We start from the raw sequence: 27,784 nt of genomic DNA, 5'->3' as shown, positions 1-27,784 counted from the left end.
ACTATATACAGGGGTGTGACACTGTATACAGGGGGTTGTGACACTATATACAGGGGTGTTGTGACACTATATACAGGGGGTTGTGACACTATATACAGGGGGTTGTGACACTATATACAGGGGGGTTGTGACACTATATACAGGGGGGTTGGGACACTGTATACAAGGGGGTTGTGACACTATATACATGAAGCATTGTGTGTGGAACTCTCTACAGGTGTCTTTGATTAGAGGCCCGAAACATAAATTTGCCTGGGGCCCCAGAAATGCCACATTTTCCCCTGAGGGTTAGTACTTGCTGCTGGGGCCCCGTATCTAAGATTTACATGCGTAAAAAACGTGCGTAAATCTGTCCGTGTGCGTTGCGTTTTGCATCAGTATGCTTTGCGTGTGGCATGTGTTTTTCACGCACTCGCAAACACTTTTTTTCAGTGTAATTGATGCGTGAAACAGACAGCACACGGATGTCGTCCGTGTGCTGTCCATGGTTTTCACGCACCCATTGACTCCAATGGGCGACTAGGTGCGTGAAATACACCAATGTAGGACATGCAGTGAGTTTCACGCAACGGACACACGCTGCATGAAAACACACGCATCTGTGAATGGCCCCTTTGAAATGAATGGGTCCGTGTGCTGTGTGTTGTTTCAATGCACAGCACACGGATGAGAATCACGATCGTCTGAATGAGCCCTAAGTCTATCATGTGTGGTACTGTCTGCTAGGGCCATGTATCTAAGCCTAGTATGTGTTATACTGTCTGCTGGGCCCATGTATCTAAGCCTATCATGTGTGATACTGTCTGCTGAGACAATGCATCCAATATCCAGCGGTGTAGCTATAGGAGCCTTCGTTTTATAGATATGCTATCTCCGATATATATGTAAAAATTTATTTATTTTTCAGTGGGTGGGGGATATATGTATCGGGGCCCCTTGTGCCCCTGATCTCCAGGTTGTTATCCAGACTGAAAATATCACTTCTCCACACGGCACAGGAGACCGGCCCCTCACAGAGCAATGCCCTCTTATGTCATGTGATCACCATCGAAGGTCTTTCATCCACCACTTCTCTCCACCGATAAGCTCCGCCCCTCCTGCTCTGGTCACATGGTGGTGATGTCATCACAGGTACTTCATCCACCACTTCTGCTCTCCACTTTTAAGCCCCGCCCCTCCAGCCCCGGTCACATGGTGGTGACGTCATCACAGGTCCTTCAGCTATTGCCATGTAAGAGGTAGAGAGCAACGCTGGTCGGATGTTCTCTCTGTTATCAGTCACCCCTGTATGAGTATATACAGAGAGCTGTCAATCATTGAGTGACCCCGCCCACTGGATTCCTAGCCGGGATTTAACCCCTCCAGTGCCGGACTCTTTGGGGTAAGGTTTTGTTTCTGGTCTTTGTAGTGGTCGGATGTTTTGTGGGACGAGTCGTATTTTGTAATGAAATTATATTCGCTACATACAACTTATTCACTGACTTTTATACATAGAACTATATCGCGGCTAGAGACAGCGGTGCTCGCCGCTCGAGCTGTGGAGCTCACACACTGCTGTCCCCAGCATGCACAGCTTCCCCACCGGTTCCTTAACCCGGCTGCACATGGCAGCATCCGCCGCTCGTACTGTGGAGCTCGCTAGCAGCCGCCGACATGCATCGCTGGCGCCTTGGAACTATATTGCGGTTAGAGACAGCGGCATTCGCCGCTCGAGCTGTGGAGCTCACACACTGCCGCCCCCGGCATGCACAGCTCCCACATTGGTCCTCTATCCCGGCTGCACTCAGCAACACACGCCGCTTGTACTCTGCAGCCCGCTATCAGTCAATGGCAAACTTCGCTCGCGCCATTGAACTCCGCCACGGCTACTGACAGCGGCGTTCGCCGCTCGCGCTGTGGAGCTCACACACTGGTGTCTCCGGCATTGGTCCTCTATCCCGGCTGCACTCAGCAGCACCCGCCGCTTATACTGTGGAGCTTGCTAACAGCCGCCAACATGCATCTCTCGCACCCTGGAACTATATCGCGGCTAGAGACAGCGGCACTCGCCGCTCGCGCTGTGGAGCTCACATACAGCTGTCCCCGGCATGCACAGCTCCCACATTGGTCCTCTATCCCGGCTGCACATAGCGACAGCCGCCGCTTGTACTCTGCAGCCCGCCAGCATACATCGCTCATGCCATTGAACTCCGCCACGACTACTGACAGCGGCACTCGTCGCTCGCGCTGTGGAGCTCACACACCGCTGCCCCTGGCATGCACAAGCTCCCGCATCGGTCCTCTATCCCGGCTGCACTCAGCAACACACGCCGCTCTTACTATGTAGCTCGCAGTTGTCCACCGACATGCATTGCTAATGCCATGAAACTCTGTCCCGGCCCGCGCCCACCGTCATACACCGCTCTCAGGCTCAGCTGCTGATGCACAGAGTCAAAGTCCAAGCGGTCAGTGCCACTCTCGCCCTGGAACTCGGCCCCGTCCTACGCCGACGCCATGCACCGCTCCCCCAGCCGCAGCTGCTGATGTGCAAAGGATTAACTACCAGCGGACAGTGACACTTTCGCCCTGTAACTCTACCCTGGCTGCTGACAGCGGTACTCGCCGCTTGCGCTGTGGAGCTCACACACTGCTGTCCTCGGCATGCACAGCTTCCCCACTGGTTCCTTAACCTGGCTGCACACAGCAGTATCTGCCGCTCGTACTGTGGAGCTCGCTAACAGCCGCCGACATTCATCGCTCATGATCTGGAACTATATCGCGGCTAGAGAAAGCGGCACTCACCACTCAAGCTGTGGAGCTCACACACTGCTGTCCCCGGCATGCACAGCTCCCACATTGGTCCTCTATCCCGGCTGCACATAGTGAAAGCCGCCGCTTTTACTCTGCAGCCCGCTATCAGCCGCGGCTAGAGACAGCAGCACTCGCCGCTCGCGCTGTGGAGCTCACACACTGCTGTCTCCGGCATGCACAGCTCCCACATTGGTGCTCTATTCCGGCTGCACATAGCGACAGCCGCCGCTTGTACTCTGCAGACCGCTATCAGCCGCCGATATACATCACTCGCGCCATTGAACTCCGCCACGGCTGCTGACAGCGGCACTCGCCGCTCGCGCAGTGGAGCTTACACACTGCTGTCCACTGCATGCACAGCTTCCCCACTGGTTCCTTATCCTGGCTGCACAGGGCAGCATCCGCGGCTTGTACTGTGGAGCTCGCTAGCAGCCGCCGACATGCATCGCTCACGCCCTGGAACTATATAGCGGCTAGAGAAAGCGGCACTCGCTGCTCGAGCTGTGGAGCTCACACACTGCTTCCCCCGGCATGCACAGCTCCCACATTGGTCCTCTATCCCGGCTGCACTCAGTAGCACCCGCCGCTTGTACTGTGGAGCTCGCGATCGGCCACCGACCTGCATTGCAAATGACTTGGAACTCTGTCCCGGACCGCGCCGCCACCATACACCGCTCTCAGGCTCACCTGCTGATGCAAAATAGTCAAAGTCCCAGCGGACAGTGACACTCTTGCCCTGGAACTCGGCCCCGGCCTACGCCGCAGACATACACCTCTCCCGGCCGCAGCTGCTGATGCGCAAAGGGTTAACTACCAGCGGAGAGTGACACTCTCGCCCTGGAACTCTGTAGCGGCCTCGGACAGCGGCACGCGCCACTCTGGAGCTCCCCCTTGGACCGCAGACAGCGGCGTTCGCAGCCTTTCTCCCTGGAACTCTATCCCGGTCTTAGCCGCTGCCATACACCGCTCTCAGCCACAGCTGCTGATGCAGAGAGGCAGAGTACCAGCGGGCAGTGCCACTCTCGCCCTGGAACTCTATCCCGGCCTTCGCCGCTGCCATATACTGCTCTCATCCGCACCTGCTGAAGCACAGAGGCAAAGTCCCAGCGGACTTGGCCCCTCTCGCCCTGGAACTATGCCCCGGCCAATGCCACTGACATACAATGCTCCTGGCCGCAGATGCTGATGCGCAAAGGGTTAACTACCAGCGGACAGTGACACTCTCACCCTGGAACTCTGTAGCGGCCTCAGACAGCAGCACACGCCGATCTGGAGCTCGCTCTCAGACCGCAGCGTTCACAGCCTTTCACCCTGGAACTCTATCCCGGCCTTCGCCGCTGCCATATAGCGCTCTCAGCCGCAGCTGCAGATGCAAAGAGGCAAAGTCCCAGCGGACAGTGCCACTCTCAGCCTAGAACTCTATCCCGGCCTTCGCTGCTGACATACTCCGCTCCCGGCCGCAGCTGCTGATGCGCAAAGGGTTAACTACCAGCGGACTTGGCTCCTCTCGCCCTGGAACTATGCCCCGGCCTACGCCGACGCCATACACCTCTCCCGGCCGCAGCTGCTGATGCAAAGAGGCAAAGTGCCGGCGAACTTGCCCGCACTCGCCCTGGAAATCCGGGCGGGCATGGGGGAAGTGGGCTTCTCCCTCTGCCCCCCCCCAATCCATTACCATGACTATTAAGCCCCACCGGACTTTCCCGCAATCTCCCTGGAACTCTGGGCTGGAATGGGGAAGGCGGCTTTCTCCCTCTGCCCCCACCCCATTACCATGACTATTAAGCCCCACTGGACTGTCCCGCACTCGCCCTCGATTTCGGGTGTGAATGGGGATGCGGTTTTTATCTTTTTGCCAAGTGCCACGCCCAGGCTGCCGTTTCTGAAAAAAAGCTTGCTGGCCAGTCAATTTCGGGGGCTCCGGGGAAAATAGCTCCGCCCAAGAAGACGCGGCCTAGTTTGGCCGACTTGGAGAGAGAAGATGCACTTGGGCGTGTTGACTTGCGCCCGCTGTGGCTTCCCTTCACGTCCCCGTCGTCTCACGTCCCCGTCAGGAAGGCGAACCCCGGCTATGGGAGAGAAGTGGAGAGGCTCGCTGCTGGCGCCTTAGCAACGTGCCAACCCACCGCTACCGCCCGGGCCCCGGGTGGGGGGGGTTGTTCCACTCCAGGCCAGGGCACGTTCTTCTCCCTCCCTTTGGCGTGCGTGTGTGTGTGTGTGTGGTACAACACTCTGACAAAAGCTTGGCTCGAGGGATTACTTTCAATAGATCGCAGCGAGGTAGCTGCTCTGCTACTCGTGAAACCCTGACCCAGAATCAGGTCGTCTACGAATGATTTAGCACCAGGTTCCCAACGAACATGCGATGCGCTCTGGGAGAGAGGCGGCGGGGCTTCCGACTGTGCTCCGGCCCCGAGGCGTGCGGCTCTACGCAGCGGCCCTTCCGCCCCCCGCCGCGAGGGGAGGGTAAAGGAGAGGGCCGGCTATCCTTGGCCCACCTGGGCTCCTCGGCACTGCGGTATCGTCGCAATTAGGGGGGATTCTGACTTAGAGGCTGTGACAACCTGGGGACCACTTAGCTCACAGGATCGCCATCTCCCGGGTGAGATGGTTGGCACACATAGAAAGTTCACTCCAACACCTTGATTAAAAGGTTTAAACCAGCCGCAGCTAGCTTTATTGTCTTCACCACAGCAGTCAGTGTTACAACAATAAACATACAAAATAAACCCTAGGCCGTCCAGCCTCTAACTAACACATTCAGTGTCCCTCACTACGAGACACTGAGTCTTGTGCCCAGCACCTCAAAACCTTCACAGTTTTACCTCACACGGTGGTGACTCTCACAGGCTAGCATGCCTGTCTTCCCCAGACTGAGAGCCCTGTGTGAACTGTACACACCTGAATTAAAGAGCCGTCTCAGGTGAAGCCTAACTAAGCTTATCAGACAGCCCAAGACATGGACGGTCTGTATGGAGTGGAAGCCCGCCCTTCTCCTTCACACTCCAGCAAACCAGGCCCTATTCAAGGCTTTACAGCCAAGCAACAGCAGAGAAAACCCTCTCTGCTGTACATGATCCCTGGTTGCTTAAAACCTGAGTTTCTGCACCATCCAGTAGCTGCACTGCTACATATCCCCCCCCCCTTTGATAAAGGCCGTAGGACTGATCACATTTCAACCTCCCTCCAGAATCAAAGCTCCTACGTTGGACATAATCACACTTAGGGTCACTTCTACAATAACAGACATTTGATAATCACCCCTGGGGGTATTAGACAGGTGCTTCTGGAACTCTTCTATGTTGGCATTCCTAGCATCTTCATCCCTTGTAGGCACTACTAGCTTTTGCTGATCACAGCCGTATTTACATGTGTGGTGCCCTACATTCATGGACCTTTCCGCATCCATGAAGTGGCTTTGTGTGTCACCCCTTGGTTTAGACACTGGCTCATAGTGTTCAGTAACACTCATCTCGTGAGTTTTGGTATACACCGTACCATCTACCAAACCACTTTCAGACGCTATACTCCCCTCCATCTTGGCGTTTTTCATCTCAGCATTTAAATGCTCAGACTGTCCGTCCAGAGACAATTTTTCACCGCACTGACCCGACCCCTCTGGGTTACTTCTATCAGACCCGGTAGTGGTCGTCTCTGGAGCAGCGTTAGGGCCTGCATCCTGCTTAGTGGTATAGCACCACTTGTTGCCCTTAGCAACCTGTCTTGTGTCACAGGCAACTTCAATGGCTAAAGTACACACTGTAACAGTATCCACTGAACAAGCCTGGAAGACCACCTCTATTGCTCCCCTTACCTCCTGGGAAAGTGTGGGAGCTACCTGGGTCTTAACGTCTACATGTGAAAGACCTGCAGGGGGCAGAACTTCTAAGGGTGAAGCAGTAACCCTTCTCACCCTATACATGGCAGTAGTGTCCTCATTGGTACCATTGAAAGCCCCAACCTCTAGGGTAATGTTTTCATGTACATCTGGTTCACTACTGGGCGGTTCATTAGTGACCGAGGCCACAGCCACCAGCGCACTCACCTCACTGACTCCACCGTCCAAGAACTCATGTGCGTCACTTAGGGTTACATTCACACTGGTGTGGGCGTTCAAATAAAACGGTGGATTACTGTTGCTGGATTCAGCTGACTCTGAGGTGACCCCAACCACATTCTCAAACCTGTAGAGTTTATCACCACTCCACTCACACATCACAGCAGTATACAGCTGGTTGCCATTAGGAACAGTGCACACATCACATGCAACAGTCTTGTTATTGTGAACCATGACCTCTAGGGGCACACTTGAGCCATTAGTAACCTGTTTTACATCACATGTAATATCAGGGACAGAAGCATACACTATAGTGCATCCACTGAACACGACTTGAAGTCTAACTCCTGTGCTTCCCCCATCACCATGGAATGAGTGAGCGTTACATCAGTCTCCGTTTCTACAGCATAGGAATGACCTGTACGGGGCAACATTTCTAAAGGTGCTGCAGTCACCTCTATTGCACCAGGCACATTTTCATCACCATCACTAGACATGGCAGGGCTGTACTCCAGGTTACCACCATCAACAATCCCAACCTCTAGGGAAATCTCAGATACACCTGGCACATCTGTTTCCAAGGACACATCCTCTGGATTACCATCAGTAACAGTACGCACATCACATGTGACACACTCGACTTTCTCCACTACAGCCTCAAGGGGCACACTTGAACTAATCCCCTCTTCTGTCTCGGCTGCTGTTTCTTTAACAGCCTGTTCACACAATGCATTAACCTGCTCAGGCTGGGTGACATACTCACGGGTTAAAGACACGTTAGGCACAATTTTTGACATTTCACTAGTGTCATCACAGAAACGCTGTGCATCAAATACATTATGTGCAGCATATTTAGCAGGCATTTCCTGAATCACATTATCACTTGACATCATTACAACTGGTGCATTTTCCCTTTCTGGCAGTGGAGCAGCACATCCTGCAGAGGACTTTTCCCTGTAATAGCTACAATGCTTATCAGAGATATTGCCTTTCTCCCACAACTGCCAAAAATGAGGGAAGTCCCTTCCCAGCACAAACTCCTCATCAAGTTCCTGACATTTTATAAGTCTGTGCTGCACAGTCCAAAAATCAGTTTCAAAGTCAATCAGAACAGTCTCACCCATCTCAGGATCCTTCTTCACAAACAGCAAAATGTCCGGATGCACCCACGAGAACTCTTGGCGAAGATCCAGACTGACCAGTAGCGGAATCCCACCAACCAAGACTTCACGTGTCTTCTCTTGCGCTCTCTCTGGCCTCCTGACCAGAGAACAATCAGGTGCACATCCATCCGCTCGATGGCATCTCCAACAGCGCTCCTTTTGCTGAACAGCCGCCACATGCTGTCGGGGTTGGTTGCTCCTAGCAACCACATCTGGGCGATTCAGCACACTTGGCTTTTTAACAGCTACCCAACATTGCTTTGGAACACCTTTTCCATCCAGACAATAGTCCGCTTGCAAAGATTCCCACCATGAGTTCGGGTGGTTGCCATTAGCAACGGTCGTCACAGCTTGTATCACAGGTATGCATGCTCTTTGCTCTCTTCTGCGAACTGTCTGTAACACCTCCGGAGTACCCGGCATCAATGCAGCTGGTGTTGAAGAGCATCCACTTGGCTTGGAATGCTGCCTATCCTTGGACAGCACTTGTGCCCTTAGAGCCTCTCGATCTGCTTCCAACTGTGCCAGGAGCCTTTGGTTATCCTCCCTTTGTTTGGCATTTGTTTCCTGGAGCTCTGCATTCATCTGCACCATTTGTTTGAGGAGTTCCTCCATAAGACCCATTGCAATGGAAAAACAGTCTCTTTAATTGGGCTTCTGGCCCTTTAAATTTCACTGCACACTTCTTGTGCCATTTTATTGCCCAAAGCAATTCTCCGCCATATGTGACAACCTGGGGACCAATTCACTCACAGGATCGCCATCTCCCGGGTGAGATGGTTGGCACACATAGAAAGTTCACTCCAACTCCTTGAATAAAAGGTTTAAACCAGCCGCAGCTAGCTTTATTGTCTTCACCACAGCATTCAGTGTTACAACAATAAACATACAAAATAAACCCTAGGCCGTCCAGCCTCTATCTAACACATTCAGTTTCCCTCACTACGAGACACTGAGCCTTGTGCCCAGCACCTCAAAACCTTCACAGTTTTACCTCACACGGTGGTGACTCTCACAGGCTAGCATGCCTGTCTTCCCCAGACTGAGAGCCCCTTTACACGTTGGTGACTCTCACAGGCTAGCATGCCTGTCTTCCCCAGACTGAGAGCCCTGTGTGAACTGTACACACCTGAATTAAAGAGCCGTCTCAGGTGAAGCCTAACTAAGCTCATCAGACAGCCCAAGACATGGACTGTCTGTATGGAGTGGAAGCCCGCCCTTCTCCTTCACACTCCAGCAAACCAGGCCCTATTCCAGGCTTTACAGCCAAGCAACAGCAGAGAAAACCCTCTCTGCTGTACATGATCCCTGGTTGTTTAAAACCTACGTTTCTGCACCGTCCAGTAGCTGCACTGCTACAAGGCGTTCAGTCATAATCCCACAGATGGTAGCTTCGCCTCATTGGCTCCAAAGCCAAGCACACACACCAAATGTCTGAACCTGCGGTTCCTCTCGTACTGAGCAGGATTGCTATGGCGACAACCCGATCATCAGTAGGGTAAAACTAACCTATCTCATGACGGTCTAAACCCAGCTCACGTTCCCTATTAGTGGGTGAACAATCCAACGCTTGGTGAATTCTGCTTCACAATGATAGGAAGAACCGTCATCGAAGGATCAAACAGCGACGTCGCTATGAACGCTTGGCCGACACAAGCCAGTTATCCTTGTGTTAACTTTTCTGACACCTCCTGCTTAAAACCCAAAAAGTCAGAAGGATTCTGAGGCCCCGCTTTCACGGTCTGTATTTATACTGAAAATCAAGATCAAGCGAGCTTTTGCCCTTCTGCTCCACGGAAGGTTTCTGTCCTCCCTGAGCTCGCCTTAGGACACCTGCGTTACGGCTTGATTGGTGTACTGCCCCAGTCAAACCCCACACCTGCCACGGTCCTCGGAGCCAGAAGCGAGAGCCCCTCGGGGCTCGTCTCCCCGCCTCACTGGGTAAGTGAAAAAAGGATGAGTAGTGGTATTTTACCGGCGGCGCCCCTTTCACCCGTGCCCCAGCCCCCCGCGAAGAGGGAGGGGAGGCGGAGGGCCTCTCACTTATCCTACACCTCTGATGTCTCTTCACAGTTGCAGACTAGAGTCAAGCTTTGGAAAAAAAAAATTGCCCCCCGTATACGATCAAAGAGCCCAGAAATCAACGGCAAGGGGTACCTGTTCTTCACCGTGATCTGATTGAGACCCCGGTAGTCAATACAGGGTCGAAGGGATCCATCCTTCTTTTTGACAAAGAAAAACCCGGCTCTGGCCGGGGATGAAGACTTTCGTATGAAGCCCCTCTCCAGATTCTCCTTAATGTAGGCTGACATAGACTGGGTCTCTGGCAAGGAGAGAGGGTATACTCTACTGCGAGGAGGGGACGAATCAGGAACCAAGTCGATAGGACAGTCGTATTCTCGATGTGGTGGCAATATCTCTGCCTCCTTTTTGTCGAAGACATCAGCAAACTGAGAGTAACAAGGAGGCAAACCTGTCAATGACTGATGTGGAGTAGGCTGGGATGGATGGACATGGCCCAGGCAGCGGTCTAGACACTTGGGGCCCCACTGGAGAACCTCTCCGGAGTTCCAATCCAGGACTGGAGCGTGAAAACCGAGCCAAGGCAAACCCAGCAGCACGGGGTTGATGGCCTTGGGCAGGACATACAGGGATATGAGCTCGGAATGAGGAGCTCCCACTTGGAGTCTCAATGGCTTGGTCAAAGACCATACTAAGTCAGGCAAAGGCAGTCCATCTACCGAGGCAACGATCAATGGTCTCTCCAGCAACTGAAGAAGATCCACAAGGTCTTGACAGATTAAATTGGCCACGGAGCCAGAGTCCAGGTAGGCAGAGACTGGATGAGGTCTCTCGCCAGCGACGATCGTCACAGGAATAAACAGCTTGGACGAGAGTTCTCTATCAAGTGCAGTAGCGCCCAGGGTTGTATCTCCAACCAATCCCAGGTATTGGGGTTTCTTTGGCCTCTGGGGACACAGACGCACGACATGACCAGCAAGGCCGCAGTACAGACAGAGTCCAGAGGTGCGCCTGCGCTGTTTTTCCTGATCGGACAGTTTGAGCCGATCCACCTGCAACTGAGCCTCGGGCGCAGTAGAAGAACAAGGCAAGAGGGGTTGGTGGAAGTTGGACGCCAGTCTAGGAAGCCGTTTTTCCTGAAGAATCTCTCGGGATCTCTCTCTGAGCCTTATGTCCACACGGGTAGCCAGTAGAATCAGATCAACCAGGGCAGCTGGGAGATCTCAAGCAGCCAGTTCGTCTTTGATCTCAGGCGATAGACCATGCCAGAAGGATGCTACCAAGGCCTCATTGTTCCAGGACAATTCTCCTGCCAGAGTCCATAACTGGATGGTGTATTCGCCCACGGAGGTGTCCTCCTGACACAGGTTAAGGATAGCAGTAGCTGCCGATGAGACTCGTCCAGGCTCCTCAAATACGGAACGGAACAACCGCACAAATCCCTGGAAGTCTCTGGTTTCAGGTCACTGTCGCCCACGCCAGGGCCTTACTGGCGAGTAGGGATATAATGAAGGCGATCCTGGCTCCGTCCGAAGGTAATGCTCGGGCGTGCAGAGTGAAGTGGATTTGGCATTGGTTCAGGAACCCCCTTGCGTCTCCATGAAACCGAGGTGGCAATGGCAGCGAGAACCGAGAGTCCGAACTGAAGCTGCCAGGAGGTGTAGCAGGAGGGTCGATCGGAGGAGCTTGACTTGGAGTAGTGACGGAAGTAACTAGCGCACCAAGATGCTGTGCCATGGAGTCTACAGCCACAATGAGTTGATCCTGCCGTGCTTGCAGATCCTGCAGGTCCGCCTGCATGGCTTGGGAGGGTGACAGGCTCTTGACTTGGCCAGCGGGGTCCATGGCCTGAGCGTACTGTCACGGTGCAAGGTGTGGACCCACTGGACCGTACCATGTAGCAGAGTAGCAGCTGGCCAACAAGGTACAAAACAATGTCTATAGTTCTGAACGGGTACCTGAGGCAATGTAGACAGTGGCAGGAGCACGACTTGACTTTCACAGCAGGTAACGCCGCGGATGCAGCGGGAAGACACGACTTGACTTTCACAGCAGGTAACGATAGCACGGGATACAGGGTACAGGCAGCAGGAACGGGTAACACTGGGAACTGGAAAACACTGGGAGACCTTTAGCAAGACAAACTAGGGTATACAACAACGCTCAGGCAAGGAACCAGTGGGCAGAGCCCATTTTTATAGTCCAGCAGCCATTTGGGCTGATAATGGATCTTAGATAGCTGGACGCGTACTGGCCTTTTAAGGCCGTGCACGCGCGGGCCCGCGTGCCCTGCGGGAAACAGTACGAGGTCTTGGAAGAGAGTGCCGGCGTCTCCCTGGAGGGAGCGGACGCAGAGTACAGAGATGTCCATAGCCAGGATCGTCAAGGGGTGAGTTTGAACGACGACCCCCGGCCATGGACGTAACACAGTGTAGATACACCACATCCACAGCCTTACCCAGGTCCAGTCTAGATACATCACATCCACATATTAGACAAAAAAGTCTCACAGGACACATGAATGTCAGGGTGGGAAACAAGAATCACAACCACCCACTACATTTGTTGAAGATAAAGACTCAAAATCATATATATATATATATATATATATATATATATATATATATATATATATATATATATATATACAAGAGAAAAAGAAGTCCATAGATATCAAAAGAAGTTTGAAAAAGTCGAAAATCTTTATTGTAAGTCAAAAGATGAGAATCTAAAACAAGTCTTTATGACTGGATCAAAGTATGATACACTTTATCAAAAATATATGTAGACAATAAATAGTATATAAAGAAACACATCTATGTTTTGTCCCAAACCAGGGAGATATGCAAAGTATAAAATATATGTCGGGTGAAGGAAGCGATAGAGTGAGAGCTTACACCCAATAAGCATGATCAATGTAGTAGGTATCTAAATGACCTGACATAAGCTCCATGGTATGCTTACCCATATTTCCGTAGTGTAGTGGTGTGACCCAGAAGATAAAGTTGCGCCCCGACGCGCCTTTCGCGTGTAGCTTTTTCAAGGGGTCCAGTCTAGATACATCACATCCACAGCTTTACCCAGGTCCTGTCTAGATACACAACATCCACAACCTTACCCAGGTCCTGTCTAGATACACATCCACAGCCTTACCCAGGTCCAGTCTAGATACACAACATCCACAGCCTTACCCCAGTCCAGTCTAACTACACTACATCCACAGCCTTACCCCGGTCCAGTCTAGATATACTACATCCACAGCCTTACCCAGGTCCAGTCTAGATACACTACACCCACAGCCTAACCCAGGTCCAGTCTAGATACACTACACCCACAGCCTTACCCAGGTCCAGCCTAGATACACAACATCCTTAGCCTTAACCAGGTCCAGTCTAGATACACCACATCCACAGCCTTACCCAGGTCCAGTCTAGATACACTACACCCACAGCCTAACCCAGGTCCAGTCTAGATACACCACATCCACAGCCTTACCCAGGTCCAGTCTAGATACACTACACCCACAGCCTTACCCAGGTCCAGCCTAGATACACAACATCCTTAGCCTTAACCAGGTCGAGTCTAGATACACCACATCCACAGCCTTACCCAGGTCTAGTCTAGATACACCACATCCACAGCCTTACCCAGTTCCAGTCTAGATACACTAAATCCACAGCCTTACCCAGGTCCAGTCTAGATACACTACATCCACAGCCTTACCCCGGTCCAGTCTAGATACACAACATCCACAGCCTTACCCAGGTCCAGTCTAGATACATAACATCCACAGCCTTACCCAGGTCCAGTCTATATACACTACACCCACAGCCTTACCCAGGTCCAGTCTAGATACACAACATCCACAGCCTTACCCAGGTCCAGTCTAGATACACCACATCCACAGCCTTACCAAGGTCCAGAATAGATACACCACATACACAGCCTTACCCAGGTTCAGTCTATATACACTACTTCCACAGCCTTACTCCGGTCCAGTCTAGATACACTACATCCACAGCCTCACTCAGGTCCATTCTAGATACACCACATCCACAGCCTTACCCAGGTCCAGTCTAGATACACCATATCCACAGCCTTACCCAGGTTCAGTCTAGATACACTACACCCACAGCTTTACCCAGGTCCAATCTGAAAATCCCCTCTGTATGAAAGCCCTGCATCAGGATAGCATCTCTTAGAAAACCTTCAAATATTTTTCCCACAATAGAAGTGACGTTAGAAGGCCTGTAGTATCCGGAGTTACTTTTATACCAATTTAAAATATATTCCCACCACATATTGGTCCCTGTCATTATAGAAACAAGGGTCTGTTTGTCTCGGTACTTAATTCCTGCAGAACTCGTGGTGTATGCCATCCTTACCCGGTGATTTGTCTGTTTTAGTGTTTTATTATTTATGTAGTTGGTTATTTTGACTTTCTGTGGTAATAAATGTCTGTTTCAATCTTTGCTCCTTTATTCTTCTTTTACACAATATGTTTCTTTCTTTACAATTATTTAATTTCTCTTAACGATCTTCTTGCTTTAGTAGGGTAAATGTTTTATTTTTATTCTTTTTTGCCCCCTTACAGTTTCATTTAGCCACATGACTGGCTATTTTAAGTGTGTTATTTATTCATTTTACTGTAATATATATATATATATATACTACCGTTCAAAAGTTTAGGGTCACTTAGAAATGTCCTTATTTTTGAAAGAAAAGCACAGTTTTTTTCAATGAAGATAACATTTAATTAATCAGAAATACACTCTATACACTGTTAATGTGGTAAATGACTATTCTAGCTGCAAACGTCTGGTTTTTAATGCAATATCTACATAGGTGTATAGAGGCCCATTTCCAGCAACCATCACTCCAGTGTTCTAATGGTACATTGTGTTTGCTAACTGTGTTAGAACGCTAATGGATGATTAGAAAACACTTGAAAACCCTTGTGCAATTATGTTAGCACCGCTGTAAACAGTTTTGCTGTTTAGAGGAGCTATAAAACTGATCTTCCTTTGAGCTAGTTGAGAATCTGGAGCATAAAATTTTTGGGTTCGATTAAACTCTCAAAATGGCTAGAAAAAGAGAGCTTTCATGTGAAACTCCACAGTCTATTCTTGTTCTTAGAAATGAAGGCTATTCCATGCGAGAAATTGCCAAGAAACTGAAGATTTCCTACAACGGTGTGTACTACTCCCTTCAGAGGACAGCACACACAGGCTCTAACCAGAGTAGAAAGAGAAGTGGGAGGCCCCGCTGCACAAGTGAGCAACAAGACAAGTACATTAGAGTCTCTAGTTTGAGAAATAGATGCCTCACAGGTTCTCAACTGGCAGTTAAGTATTGGGACACCTACAGATCCAATTCTAAATCTATAGGTATTAATATGGAATCGGTCTCCATTTCGTAGCTAAAACAGCTTCCAATAATCTGGGAAGACTTTCTACAAGATCTTGGGGTGTTTGTGGGAATTTTTGCCCATTCAGAAGAGCATTAGTGAGGTCAGACACTGATAATGGAGGAGAGGGCCTGGCTCGCAATCTCCGTTCTAATTAATTCCAAAGGTGTTCGATGGGGTTAATGTCAGGGCTCTGTGTGGGTCAGTCAAATCCTTCCACACCAACAATGCCTTTATGGTCCTTGTGCACTGGGGCACAGTCATGCTGGAACAGACGAGGGCCTACCCCAAACCATTCCAACAAAGTTAGAAGCATACAGTTGTCCAAAATGTCTTGGTATGCCTAAGTTTTAAGATTTCCCTTCACTGGAACTAAGTGTCTTAGGCCACCCCCTGAAAAATAGCATTATTCCTCCTCTAACAAAACCCTACAGTTGGCACAATGCATTGAAGTAGGTAACGTTCTCCTGGAATTCGCCAAACCCAGACAGATAGAGAAGCGTGATTCGTCACTCCACAAAACACGTTTCAGCTATTCCAGAGGCAGCGTGCTTTAAACCACTCCATCCGATGCTTGGCATTATGCTTGGTGATGTAAGGCTTGCATTCAGCTATGGAAACTCATGGCATTAAACTCACGGGGCACACTTTTTGTGCGGATGTTAATGCCAGAGTAGGCTTGAAACTCTTCAGTTATTAGGTCAGCAAAGCGTTGGCGAACTTTATGCACTATGCTCAGCACTTGACGACCCCGTTCTGTAACTTTACATTGGTTTGTGGTTTCTAAACGCTTCCACTTTGCAATAAAACCACTCACAGTTAGGGCTTATTCATACGAATGTGTAATACGTCCGTGCTACGCTCGATTTTCACACGGACCTATGTTAGTCTATGTTCAGACTCTCAGTGATTTTCACGCAGCGTGTGTCCGCTGCGTAAAACTCACAACATGTCCTATATTTGTGCATTTTTCGCGCATCACGCACCCATTGAAGTCAATGGGTGCGTGAAAATCATGCGCAGCACACGGAAGCACTTCTGGGTGACGCGTGTGATTCACGCAACAGCAGTAAAAATTATGAATGAAAACAGAAAAGTACCACGTGCTTTTCTGTTTACAAACAGAGTGTCATAATAATGGCGGCTGCGGGAAACTCAAGCAGCCACGCATCATACGCTGCTGACACACAGAGCTGTTATGGACCTTTTGCGCGCACACGCTCGTGTGAATCCGGCCTTAATCGTGGAATATCTAGGAGGGAAGAAATTTCACAAACTGACTTGTTGCAACGGTAACATAATATTACAGCACCATGCTCGAATTCAGTGAGTTTTGTTAGAACTAATTATTTCACAAATGTTTGTAAAGGCGACTGCAAGGCTAGGTGCTTGAATTTATACACCTGTGGCAAGGGGACTGAAACACCTGAATTAAATTATTTAGGCTGTGTTCACACGGTGTATGAACCTAAGAGGTGTGTCCCAATACTTTTGTCCGCATAATGCAGGTGTTACCTATCATTGTAATGCTGCCTGTGATGATAATGAGATGTCCGCTGGAAGTTGATCTCTACGGGACAGGAAGGGTCAGTCTATTACACTACCGTTCAAAAGTTTGGGGTCACCCAGACAATTTTGTGTTTTCCATGAAAACTCACACTTATATTTATCAAATGAGTTGCAAAATGACTAGAAAATATAGTCAAGACATTGACAAGGTTAGAAATAATGATTTTTATGTGAAATAATAATTTTCTCCTTCAAACTTTGCTTTCGTCAAAGAATGCTCCATTTGCAGCAATTACAGCATTGCAGACCTTTGGCATTCTAGCTGTTAATTTGCTGAGGTAATCGGGAGAAATTTCACCCCATGCTTCCAGAAGCCCCTCCCACAAGTTGGATTGGCTTGATGGGCACTTCTTGCGTACCATACGGTCAAGCTGCTCCCACAACAGCTCTATGGGGTTGAGATCTGGTGACTGCGCTGGCCACTCCATTACAGATATAATACCAGCTGCCTGCTTCTTCCCTAAATAGTTCTTGCATAATTTGAAGGTGTGCTTTGGGTCATTGTCCTGTTGTAGGGTGAAATTTACAAATGTAATATTTTTTTTTTTCTGTAACACAAAAGGTTTTACCAGAGAAAAGCAACTCAATATTTATTGCCCAGATTCTGTCGTTTTTAGAAATATACTACATGTGGCCCTAGTGTGGTCATGGACTGAAGCACAGGCCTCAGAAGCAAAGGAGCGGAGCGCCTTTGGATTTTGGGGCCTGTATTTTATTAGAATATATTTTAGGCACCATGTCAGGTTTGAAGAGGTTTTGTGGTGACAAAACAGTGCAAACCCGCCAAAAAAGACAACATTTGGCAAACTACACCCCTCAAAGAATTCATCAAGGGGTATAGTGAGAATTTTAACCCCACAGTTTTTTTTTGCTGAATTTAATGGAATTAGGATGTGAAAATGAAAATCTAAATTTTTTCCAACAAAATATAGAAATCTTCAATATTTACAAGGCATAATAGAGAAAATGCACCCCAACATTTGAAAAGCAATTTCTCCCGAGTACAGAAATACCCCATATGGTCATAAACTGCTATTTGGACACACAGCAGGGCTCAGAAAGGAAGGAGAGCTATTTGGCATGCAGATTTTGCTGGCTTCGATTTGGGGCGCCATGTTGCATTTGTAAAACCCTGAGGTACCAGAGGACATTGGAAGCCCCCAAGAAGTGACCCCATTTTAGAAACTACACCCCTCAAGGCAGTTATCATTTGTCTGGACATATGACAGGGGGCAGAAATTAAGAACACCATGCACATTTGAGTTATATTTTGGTGATTTTCACAGCATTGACTCACACTTTCAGGGCTCTGAGGACAAATAGAAAAACAAACCTCCAAGTAGTGGCCCTTATTTTGGAAACTACACTTCATAGGGCATATAAAGAGGAGTAATGAGCATTTTGACCGCATAGGTGTTTTTTAATTAGAAATTAATGTGCAGAGGATGTTGCAAACTGAAATTGCAATTTTCCTTTGATATGCCATTTTAGTGCACAACATGTTGTGTCCAGTTTGTGCCACCAAAGACAAATACCTCATAAAATGTTAATCGGGTTCTCCCGTGTATGGTGATGCCATATATGTGGATGAAAACTGCTGTTTGGGCACACTGTAGGGCTCAGAAGGAAGGGAGGGCCATTTGGCTTTTGGAGCGCAGATTTTGCTTGGTGGCAGTTCGATTTGTTTTTTTCTGGACTTTGGTTTATAATTTGGGGGAATATGTAAACTGTGCAGAGTACATCAGGGTATATGTAAGCTGTGAGTACATCAGGCTATATGTAAATTGTGCAGAGCACATCAGGGTATATGTAATCTGTGCGGAGTACTTCAGGGTATATGTAAGCTGTGAGTACATCAGGCTATATGTAAATTGTGCAGAGCACATCAGGGTATATGTAATCTGTGCGGAGTACTTCAGGGTATATGTAAACTGTGCGGATTACATCAGGGTATATGTAATCCGAGAGGAGTACATTATGGTATATGTAATCTGTGAGGAGTACATCAGGGTATATGTAATCTGTGAGGAGTACATCAAGGTATATGTAATCTGTGAGGGGTACATCAGGGTATATGTAATATGTGAGGAGTACATCAGGGTATATGTGATCTGTGCGGAGCACATCACGGTACATGTAATCTGTGAGTGGTACATCAGGGTATATGTAAACTGTGAGGAGTACATCAGGGTATATGTAAAATGTGAGGAGTACATCAGGGTATATGTAATATGTGAGGAGTACATCAGGATATATGTAATATGTGAGGAGTACATCAGGGTATATGTAATATGTGAGGAGTACATCAGGGTATATGTAATCTGTGAGGAGTACATCAGGGTATATGTAAGCTGTGCGGAGTACATCAGGGTATATGTAATCTGTGAGGAGTACATCAGGGTATATGTAATCTGTGCAGAGTGTCAGTCGAACAGGTGTGGATTGATTAATCCCAGGAGTATACCTAGACGTAGTACCTGGCAGATCCCTAACAAGGATATATGTAATATGTGAGGAGTACATCAGGGTATATGTAATGTGTGTGGAGTACATCAGGATATATGTAAACTGTGAGGAGTACATAAGGGTATTTGTAATATGTGAGGAGTACATCAGGGTATATGTAATCTGTGCGGAGTACATCAGGGTATACGTAAACTGTGATGAGTACATCCGGGTATATGTAAAATGTGAGGAGTACATCAGGGTATATGTAAACTGTGAGGAGTATATCAGGGTATATGTAATATGTGAGGAGTACATCAGGGTATATGTAATATGTGCGGAGTACATCAGGGTATATGTAATATGTGAGGAGTACATCAGGATATATGTAATATGTGAGGAGTACATCAGGGTATATGTAAGCTGTGAGGAGTACATCAGGGTATATGTAATATGTGAGGAGTACATCAGGGTATATGTAAGATGTGAGGAGTACATCAGGGTATATGTAATCTGTGAGGAGTACATCAGGATATATGTAATATGTGAGGAGTACATCAGGGTATATGTAATATGTGAGGAGTACATCAGGGTATATGTAAAATGTGAGGAGTACATCAGGGTATATGTAAACTGTGAGGAGTATATCAGGGTATATGTAATCTGTGAGGAGTACATCAGGGTATATGTAAGCTGTGAGGAGTACATCAGGGTATATGTAATATGTGAGGAGTACATCAGGGTATATGTAATATGTGAGGAGTACATCAGGGTATATGTAAGCTGTGCGGAGTACATCAGGGTATATGTAATATGTGAGGAGTACATCAGGGTATATGTAATATGTGAGGAGTACATCAGGGTATATGTAATATGTGAGGAGTACATCAGGGCATATGTAATCTGTGCGGAGAATATCAGGGCATAATAAGAGGGTGTAATAATGCAGTAAATAAATAATAATTCATAGATATGTGGCTGGTGTTACACTGATAAATAGCGCCCAATCTTATCCGCTTTTGGAACGCTCTGCACATTTTGTGTCACCATATTCTGAAAGCAAGAACCTTTTTCGCCAACGGAGCTGTGTGTCGGCTTATTTATTGCGGGACAATTTGTAGTTTTCATTGGTACCATTTTGGGGTACACACGATTTTTTGATCACTTTTTATTCAATTTTTTGGCACGCAAGGTGACCAAAAACCATCAATTCTGACAATGTTTTTCATTGTTTTTTTTTCTTTTACAGTGTTTACCGTGGGCTATAAATTACATTTTACTTTACTCTGCGGGTCGATACGATTATGGCGATACCATATGTATATAGTTTTATTACGTTTTGCAGCGTTTGCTATTTTATAAAAAAAATGTTTTTGTGTCACTATATTTTGAGTGCCATAACTTTTTCATTTTTTAGTCAAAAAAGCGGTGTAAGGGTTTGTTTTTACGGGACCGGTTGTAGTTTTTATTGGTACTGTTTTGAGGTACAACTTTTTGATCACTTTTTATTCCATGTTTTGGGAGGGGTGGTGCTAAAAAAAAAAAATGTCTTTCTTTTTTGCGTTGTTCACCGCGTCGGAAAAATAACATTATAGTTTTATCGTTTGGGTTGTTATGGACGCAGCGATAACAAATGTGTACTTTTTTTAACGTTTACATTTTTTTCCTATAATAAAAGATTTATTATGGGAAAAAAAGGCAGTGTTTGTTTTTATTAGGAAAAATAGGGAGGAATCCTCCAGCTCACCCACTAGTTGTCTCAATCCGGACTGCGTTCGGATCCTGCGTGACGGCACACGGCAAGGCAACAGGAAAAAACAGAGGAAACAATCCAGCGCTTGTAGAAAGTTGTAAAAAGGAAACAAAGTTCCAAAGTTTATTCCAATAATTTAACCCCTTAATGACCAGCCTATTTTAGACCTTAATGACCAGGCTATTTTTTACGTTTTTCAATCGTCACATTCCAAGAGCTATAACTCTTTTATTTTTGCGTCGACATAGCTGTATAAGGTCTTGTTTTTTGCGGGACAAGTTGTATTTTTTAATAGCACCATTTTGAGGGACATTATTTATTGATTAACTTTTATTAACTTTTTTTGGGGGGGAATAGAAAAAAATCGGAAATTTCGCCTCGCTTTTTTGCGTCCTAAATCTACACCGTTTACCGTGTGGTATAAATAACACAATACGCTTATTCAGCGGGTTGTTACGATTGCAACGATACCAAATTTGTATAGTTTTTGTATGTTTTACTACTTTTACACAGTAAAAACGCTTTTTTTTTCAAAATTATTTGTTTTTGCGTCTCCATATTTGAAGAGCCGTAACGTTTTTATTTTTTTGCCGATGCAGTTGTATGAGGGCTTTTTTTTTGCCGGACGACTTGTAGTTTTTCTTGGTACCATTTTGGAGTAGATTCGACTTTTTGATCACTTTTTAATCACATTTTTTTAAAGTCAGGATTCACAGAAAACAGCAATTTTTCTGTCATTTTTTACGGCGTTCACCGTGCGGGTTAAGTAATGTAATAGCTTTATAGTCGGGGTCGTTACGGATGCGGCGATACCAAATATGTGTAACTTTTTTACTTTATTTTGGTTTTTTAATAGTAAAGCAGTTTGTAAGGGGAAAAAGTGGGTTTTTCAATTTTTTTTATTAACTTTATTAAACTTTTTTTTTTACTTTTTCACTAGTCCGACTAGGGGAATTTAATATGCGATTCTGCGATCGCTATTATAATACGCTGCAATACTTCTCTATTGCAGTATATTATGCCTGTCCGTTTAAAACGGACAGGCATCTGCTAGGTCATGCCTGCGGCATGATCTAGCAGGCATTCATTACTGGCAGACCTGGGGCCTTTATTAGACCCCCGGCTGCCATTAGAGACACTGACACTCAGCGATCGTATCGCCGGGTGTCGGTGGGATGAGAGGGAGCTCCCTCCCTCCAAAACCACTCAGATGCGGTGCTCGCTATTGCGCACCGCATCTGAGGGGTTAAACGGGTGAGATCGATACTAATATCGATCTCACCCGGCAGAGCAGGGATGCCCCCTGCTGCCTCTAGCAGCTGAGAGCAGGGAGATTTGACAGCTCCCTGCTCTGTTTACTTATTCCGATGCCGCGACGTAAAAAGTCTATGGCATCGGAATAAGGCCCGTTAGTGACCGACGTAAAAACACGATGGGCCGGTCACTAACGGGTTAAAAGTTTAAGTGCAAGGGGGGGGGGGTAGCAGCAGCCTACGCGTTTCGGACAACGCTTTTGTCCTTATTCTTGGCTCTTCACAGATATGCCATCTCCTTCTATGGCTCAAATACCTGGTTCTGCCCCTCTGGCAAAAACAACCTTTAGCAGGCGTGTTTGGACCATGTTTTGGACCTACTCCTATCTTTGCAAATGTGAATTAGGTCAAGCGGTTACTTGATTTAAAAGGAAGAATCTGTTAGGTCCAAAAAAAACTGCAGTTACATTATTTCCCCTGCATTAATAATTTTGTACTTTGACGGGCTATTGAATTGCTTATTGTATATTTAAAATTTGTTTAGCAAATACATAGATGGGGATATATCTGAATTTTGTAATAGGAACATAGTCTATTTGTATTTTTATTAGAACCTGGCCAGGTGGTGTTTTTAATTATTTTGTAGTACAGTAAAAAATAAATAGTGTAGTACCGTGTACATGATCCTGTGTACAAGGTGCATCAATAAAGGAATCTACATTGGAGATATAATGCAAAAATTACAATCCAGGATGAATCTTCACAGACATACAATAAAACAGGAGGTGGATACACCCGTGGCAAAACACTTCTCTGGACCTGATCACAGTTTGGCAGATTTAAAGGTCCTAATTCTGAAGGATCATTTTAAAAACAACAGAGAAAGAAAAATTTGGGAATTCAAGCTGATAATAAAATTCCAGTCATTGACAGTAGGCCTCAATCTAACACCTGGATTTATGAGCCACTACATGGACACACGTCACATCCCCCATCAGACTGACTCCAGATGCCTTAAATCCTAAGTCATCACCCCTATAACCTCAGTTTTATTGCCCCGGCTTATCCTAATGATGTATCACCTCATCTACTAATTGTCTTTGTGTAACATCTTAAATGTTGTGCTTTTTTCTAAGTCATTCATTTGTTAACTTGCCTGACGAAGGAGCCTTTGTGCTCTGAAAGCTTCATATAGAACTTTTATGGTTAACCAATAATGGTATCATACCTACTATACTTTTGTCTTTTTGACACAGAAGTATTTAACATTGCATAATTATTATGTACAGTGTTTTGAAAAGTATTTCTACAAATTTTTCTATAATTCAAATAATAAATGAATACAAATTATTTAATATCTCAAAGAGTGCCTGATATGTTTCTGGAATCTTTTTTCTTTCCTTTCTTTTTTCACTAATTTAGCTTTTTCCTGAAACGGCACCGTGCAGGAAGTCTACTGCATTGTTGGGGATTTCTATTAGATACGGTGTAAACCATTTTTTTTTCCGTCTATGAATGTGGCTTCTCTCCTGTGTGAATTCTCCCATGTGTAACTAAATGTGATTGAACTGTAAAACATTTCCCACATTCTGAACATGAATACGGCTTTTCTCCTGTGTGAATTCTCTCATGTTTAACAAGACTTGATTTTTCTGTAAAACATTTCCCACATTCTGAACATGAATACGGCTTCTCTCCTGTGTGAATTCTCTTATGTGTAACAAGATATGATTTTTGTACAAAACTTTTGCCACATTCCAAACATGAATATGGCTTCTCTCCTGTGTGACTTTTCTCATGTTTAACAAGATTTGATTTTTGTGCAAAACATTTCCCACATTCTGAACATGAATACGGCTTCTCTCCTGTGTGAATTCTCTCATGTGTAACAAGATGTGATTTTTCAGTAAAACATTTCCCACATTCTGAACATGAAAATGGCTTCTTTCCTGTGTGAATTCTCTCATGTGTAAATAGATGTGATTGCATTTTAAAACATTTCCCACAATCTGAACATGAATGTGGCTTCTCTCCTGTGTGAATTCTTTCATGTTTAACAAGACTTGATTTTTCTGTAAAACATTTCCCACATTCTGAACATGAATATGGCTTCTCTCCTGTGTGAATTCTCTCATGTGTAACAAGATTTGATTTTCGTGCAAAACATTTCCCACATTCTGAACATGAATATGGTTTCCTTCCTGTGTGTATTATCTCATGTTTAACAAGATGTGATTTATCGATAACACATTTCTCACATAATGAACATGAATACAACTTCTCCCCTGTGTGAATCCTTTTCTCCGTAAGAAGACCTGAGATTTTTTTGAACGGTTTACCACATTGAAACCTTTTACCCTTTTTCAGAGCTGTACTTGTGGTAACAAGCTGTGATTGGTCAGAAGGTTCCTCATGATTAGTGAAATTACATGATAGGTCTTTACTGCGAAGTCCTGGATGTACATTAAGGGTAATGAGGTTTTCTCCTGAAGACTGCTGGATGATATCTTCATTTTCTTCTTTATAATTTAGCAATAACCTGAAGTTTCCCTCAAAGTTCTTACTGGGATTTTCTGTAAGGATTAAAAATTTGTTTTGTGATTTTGTTTAAAAACAAAAAAGTTAACAAATTTATAACATTCATATTAGGCTGGAAACACACATGCAGTGTTTTGAGCCAAAGTCAGAAGTGCATCAAGCAGGAAGAAGTTTAAGCCATGCCTTTTGAATCCACTCCTGGCTTCAGCTCAAAAACTATGTGTGTGATTCCAGCCTTATAACGCTTTGTATAACACTTTAGAATAAATCCATGACAGTCCAGGATTCAGGTTTAAACTCAGTCCTCCACTTTTAATTTATTTCATAAAGCTTGACTTGATAATTTTTTATTTTTTTTGGAAAAGCAGAACCTTGTCTGGCAATGAAGCCTGTTTTCTGCCAACACATTTGGCCCTTTAACCCTTTTATGACCAAGGGTCATTGATGCTCGTGTGTCCAGGTCAAATTTTCCATTTTTGATATGCACTTCTTTAAACGATAATATCTTTGGAAAAGCTTTTAATATCACAACCATTTTTACTTTGTTTTTTTTTTACAAGACTTATGAGACTTTCATTTTCTGGAGTAGTTTAAATTAATTCAGTGTTTTTAATTTTTATTATAAGACAAATCAATAAAAATGTAAAAATATATATTTTTTGTAATATATATATATATATATATATACACATTGTAGAGCTCTGTAACGGTTAGTCCTCTTCTCTCTCCGTCACCCTGGATCGCTGTGAGGGGAGAGTGAAGAGGGCTATCCACACACGACCGTGAAATAAATGGCAGTCAACAACGAATCAACTGTCAGTTTTTCATGGCTGTTTTGCATCAATATGACTTTAAATTTGAATCCATTTCCTGGCAGTGCCCACATAGTGCCACAGTTCTCCCTGTAGATAATTCCCACAGTGCCACACACAGTGCCCATGTGGATAGCACCAGTGTCTCCTGTAGATAGTGCCAATATAATGCCACAATAACAATGTAGATCGTGCCACACCCCCTGTATATAGCACCCCGTGTAGATAGCACCACACCGTGTAGATAGCAACATCCCCCCTGTATTTAGCAATATCCTCACTGCAGATAGTGCCAACCCTTTCCCCCTGTAAATGGCACCCTCTTCCTGTAAATAGCACCACTGTAGATCCCTGTAGGAGCGGAATCCCTCTGGCCAAAGATTACGATCCTACAGGAAGCCCCTGATATCTCTGTTCATATAAGGACAGTGACGTCAGGGGTTAACTCTAAAAGCGAAATTTCCTGTCAGAGGGGGATTCCGCTCCAGGAATAGCCCCTGATGTCACTGTCCATATATGGATAGTGATACCAGGGGCTTCTACAGTAGGGGAATCCCCGGCACGGAGTGATCGGACACTGGGGATTCCGCCAGAGTGTCGGCCGAAGATTCCGCTCCTAGAAAGAGCCACTAACGTCACTGTCCAAATGGACGGTGATGTCAGGGGCTCTCTCTAGAAGCGGAATCCTGGCCAGTGCGAACTGACACCTGGGATTCCGCTCCTAAAGTCAGTTCAGGTGGCGCTATCTACAGTAGGGGGTGCAATGCTATCTACAGTGGGGGATTGCTATCTGCGGGGGGGGGGGGGTGGCACTATCTACAGCAGGGATGGAAAGATGGCGGGGAGGGGATTCAGATGCTGGAGTGAGCTTAGGTGTCGTTATCTACAGAGGGTTTTGCGCTGCCTACATGGGGTTGTGGGTGGTAATATCTACAGTGGGGGGGGGGGGTGTATTCCGGGGCTCACAAAGCCCCAGCCGAAATGAGAGTGCAGCGCTGCACTCATTAAACCCGTTCCAGGCTGTCAACGTTTATACACATGCTAACTTCACGGGGCATTGGCAGTTAGAACATAAATGTCACGATGCGGGGTGTGGACCCACTGGGTCGTACCCCATAGCAGGATAGCAGCAGGCCAAATAGGTATATATGCAATGTCTATGGTTCTGAAAGGATATCTGAGGCAATGTAGACAGTAGCAGTGGTTTCAGGCTAAGATGAGGCTCTGGCAGTAGACAGACGCCCAGCGGGGCACAGTAGATGCATCGGAGGGCACAAAACGACTCCAACTCTTAAAGGCACAGAGGCACGGTAGCACGGGATACAGGGTAAAGGCGGCAGGAACGGGAAACACTGGGAACTGGAAAACACTAGGAGACCATTTGCAAGTACAAACTTAAGATAACACAATGCTTAGGCAATGATTAAGAGGGCAGAGCTCCTTTTATAGTCCAGAGGCATTCTGGGCTAATTGTAGCTATTCTGCAAATGTGAACGTACTGGCCCTTTAAGGCCGAGCACACGCGGGGTCCGAACCAGGAAATGAGCGCCGGCGTCTCCCAGGAGGGAGATGCCGCCGGGAACTCACTCGTCCATGGTCGTGGCGGTCAGAGGGTAAGTCAGGACGACGGTCCGCGGCCATAGACGTTACAGTTTCTCCCCTCTTACGCCCTCTCTTCTTGGGACCAGAGCGGGAGAGAAACTTCTTCACGAGGGCAGGAGCATTGATCTTCTCCTCTGGCTCCCAAGACCTCTCCTCAGGACCAAATCCCCTCCAATCCACCATATAAAACGTTCTTCCTCCTGCTCTCTTGGTGTCCAAGATATCCCTCACCTCTAATGCTCTCGACGAACCGCTAGGAGCCACTGCGGAACTAGTAGTCTTGGAGTAGCGGTTCAGGACCACAGGCTTCATCAGAGAGACGTGAAAGGAGTTTGGGATGTAGAGGGTGGGAGGCAGCCGAAGCTTGTAAGAG

The 27,784-nt window shown here is 46.6% G+C and overlaps 1 protein-coding gene across 1 annotated transcript in view; it reads right to left on the bottom strand.

The window, feature by feature from the left end:
- LOC142663902 (uncharacterized) overlaps positions 1-27,784 on the bottom strand; it is a 435,929-nt gene that overhangs the window by 66,289 nt on the left and 341,856 nt on the right. The window contains exon 6 of the mRNA XM_075842743.1: positions 24,014-24,656. Coding sequence (XP_075698858.1) covers positions 24,014-24,656 — 643 coding nt within the window. The remainder of the gene's footprint in view (positions 1-24,013; positions 24,657-27,784) is intronic.

This window comes from Rhinoderma darwinii, chromosome 1 (assembly GCF_050947455.1).
Source record: "Rhinoderma darwinii isolate aRhiDar2 chromosome 1, aRhiDar2.hap1, whole genome shotgun sequence".
Classification (NCBI taxonomy): domain Eukaryota; kingdom Metazoa; phylum Chordata; class Amphibia; order Anura; family Rhinodermatidae; genus Rhinoderma; species Rhinoderma darwinii.
Note: the sequence above shows the minus strand (reverse complement) of the source record. Positions and strands in the feature narration are given on the sequence as shown.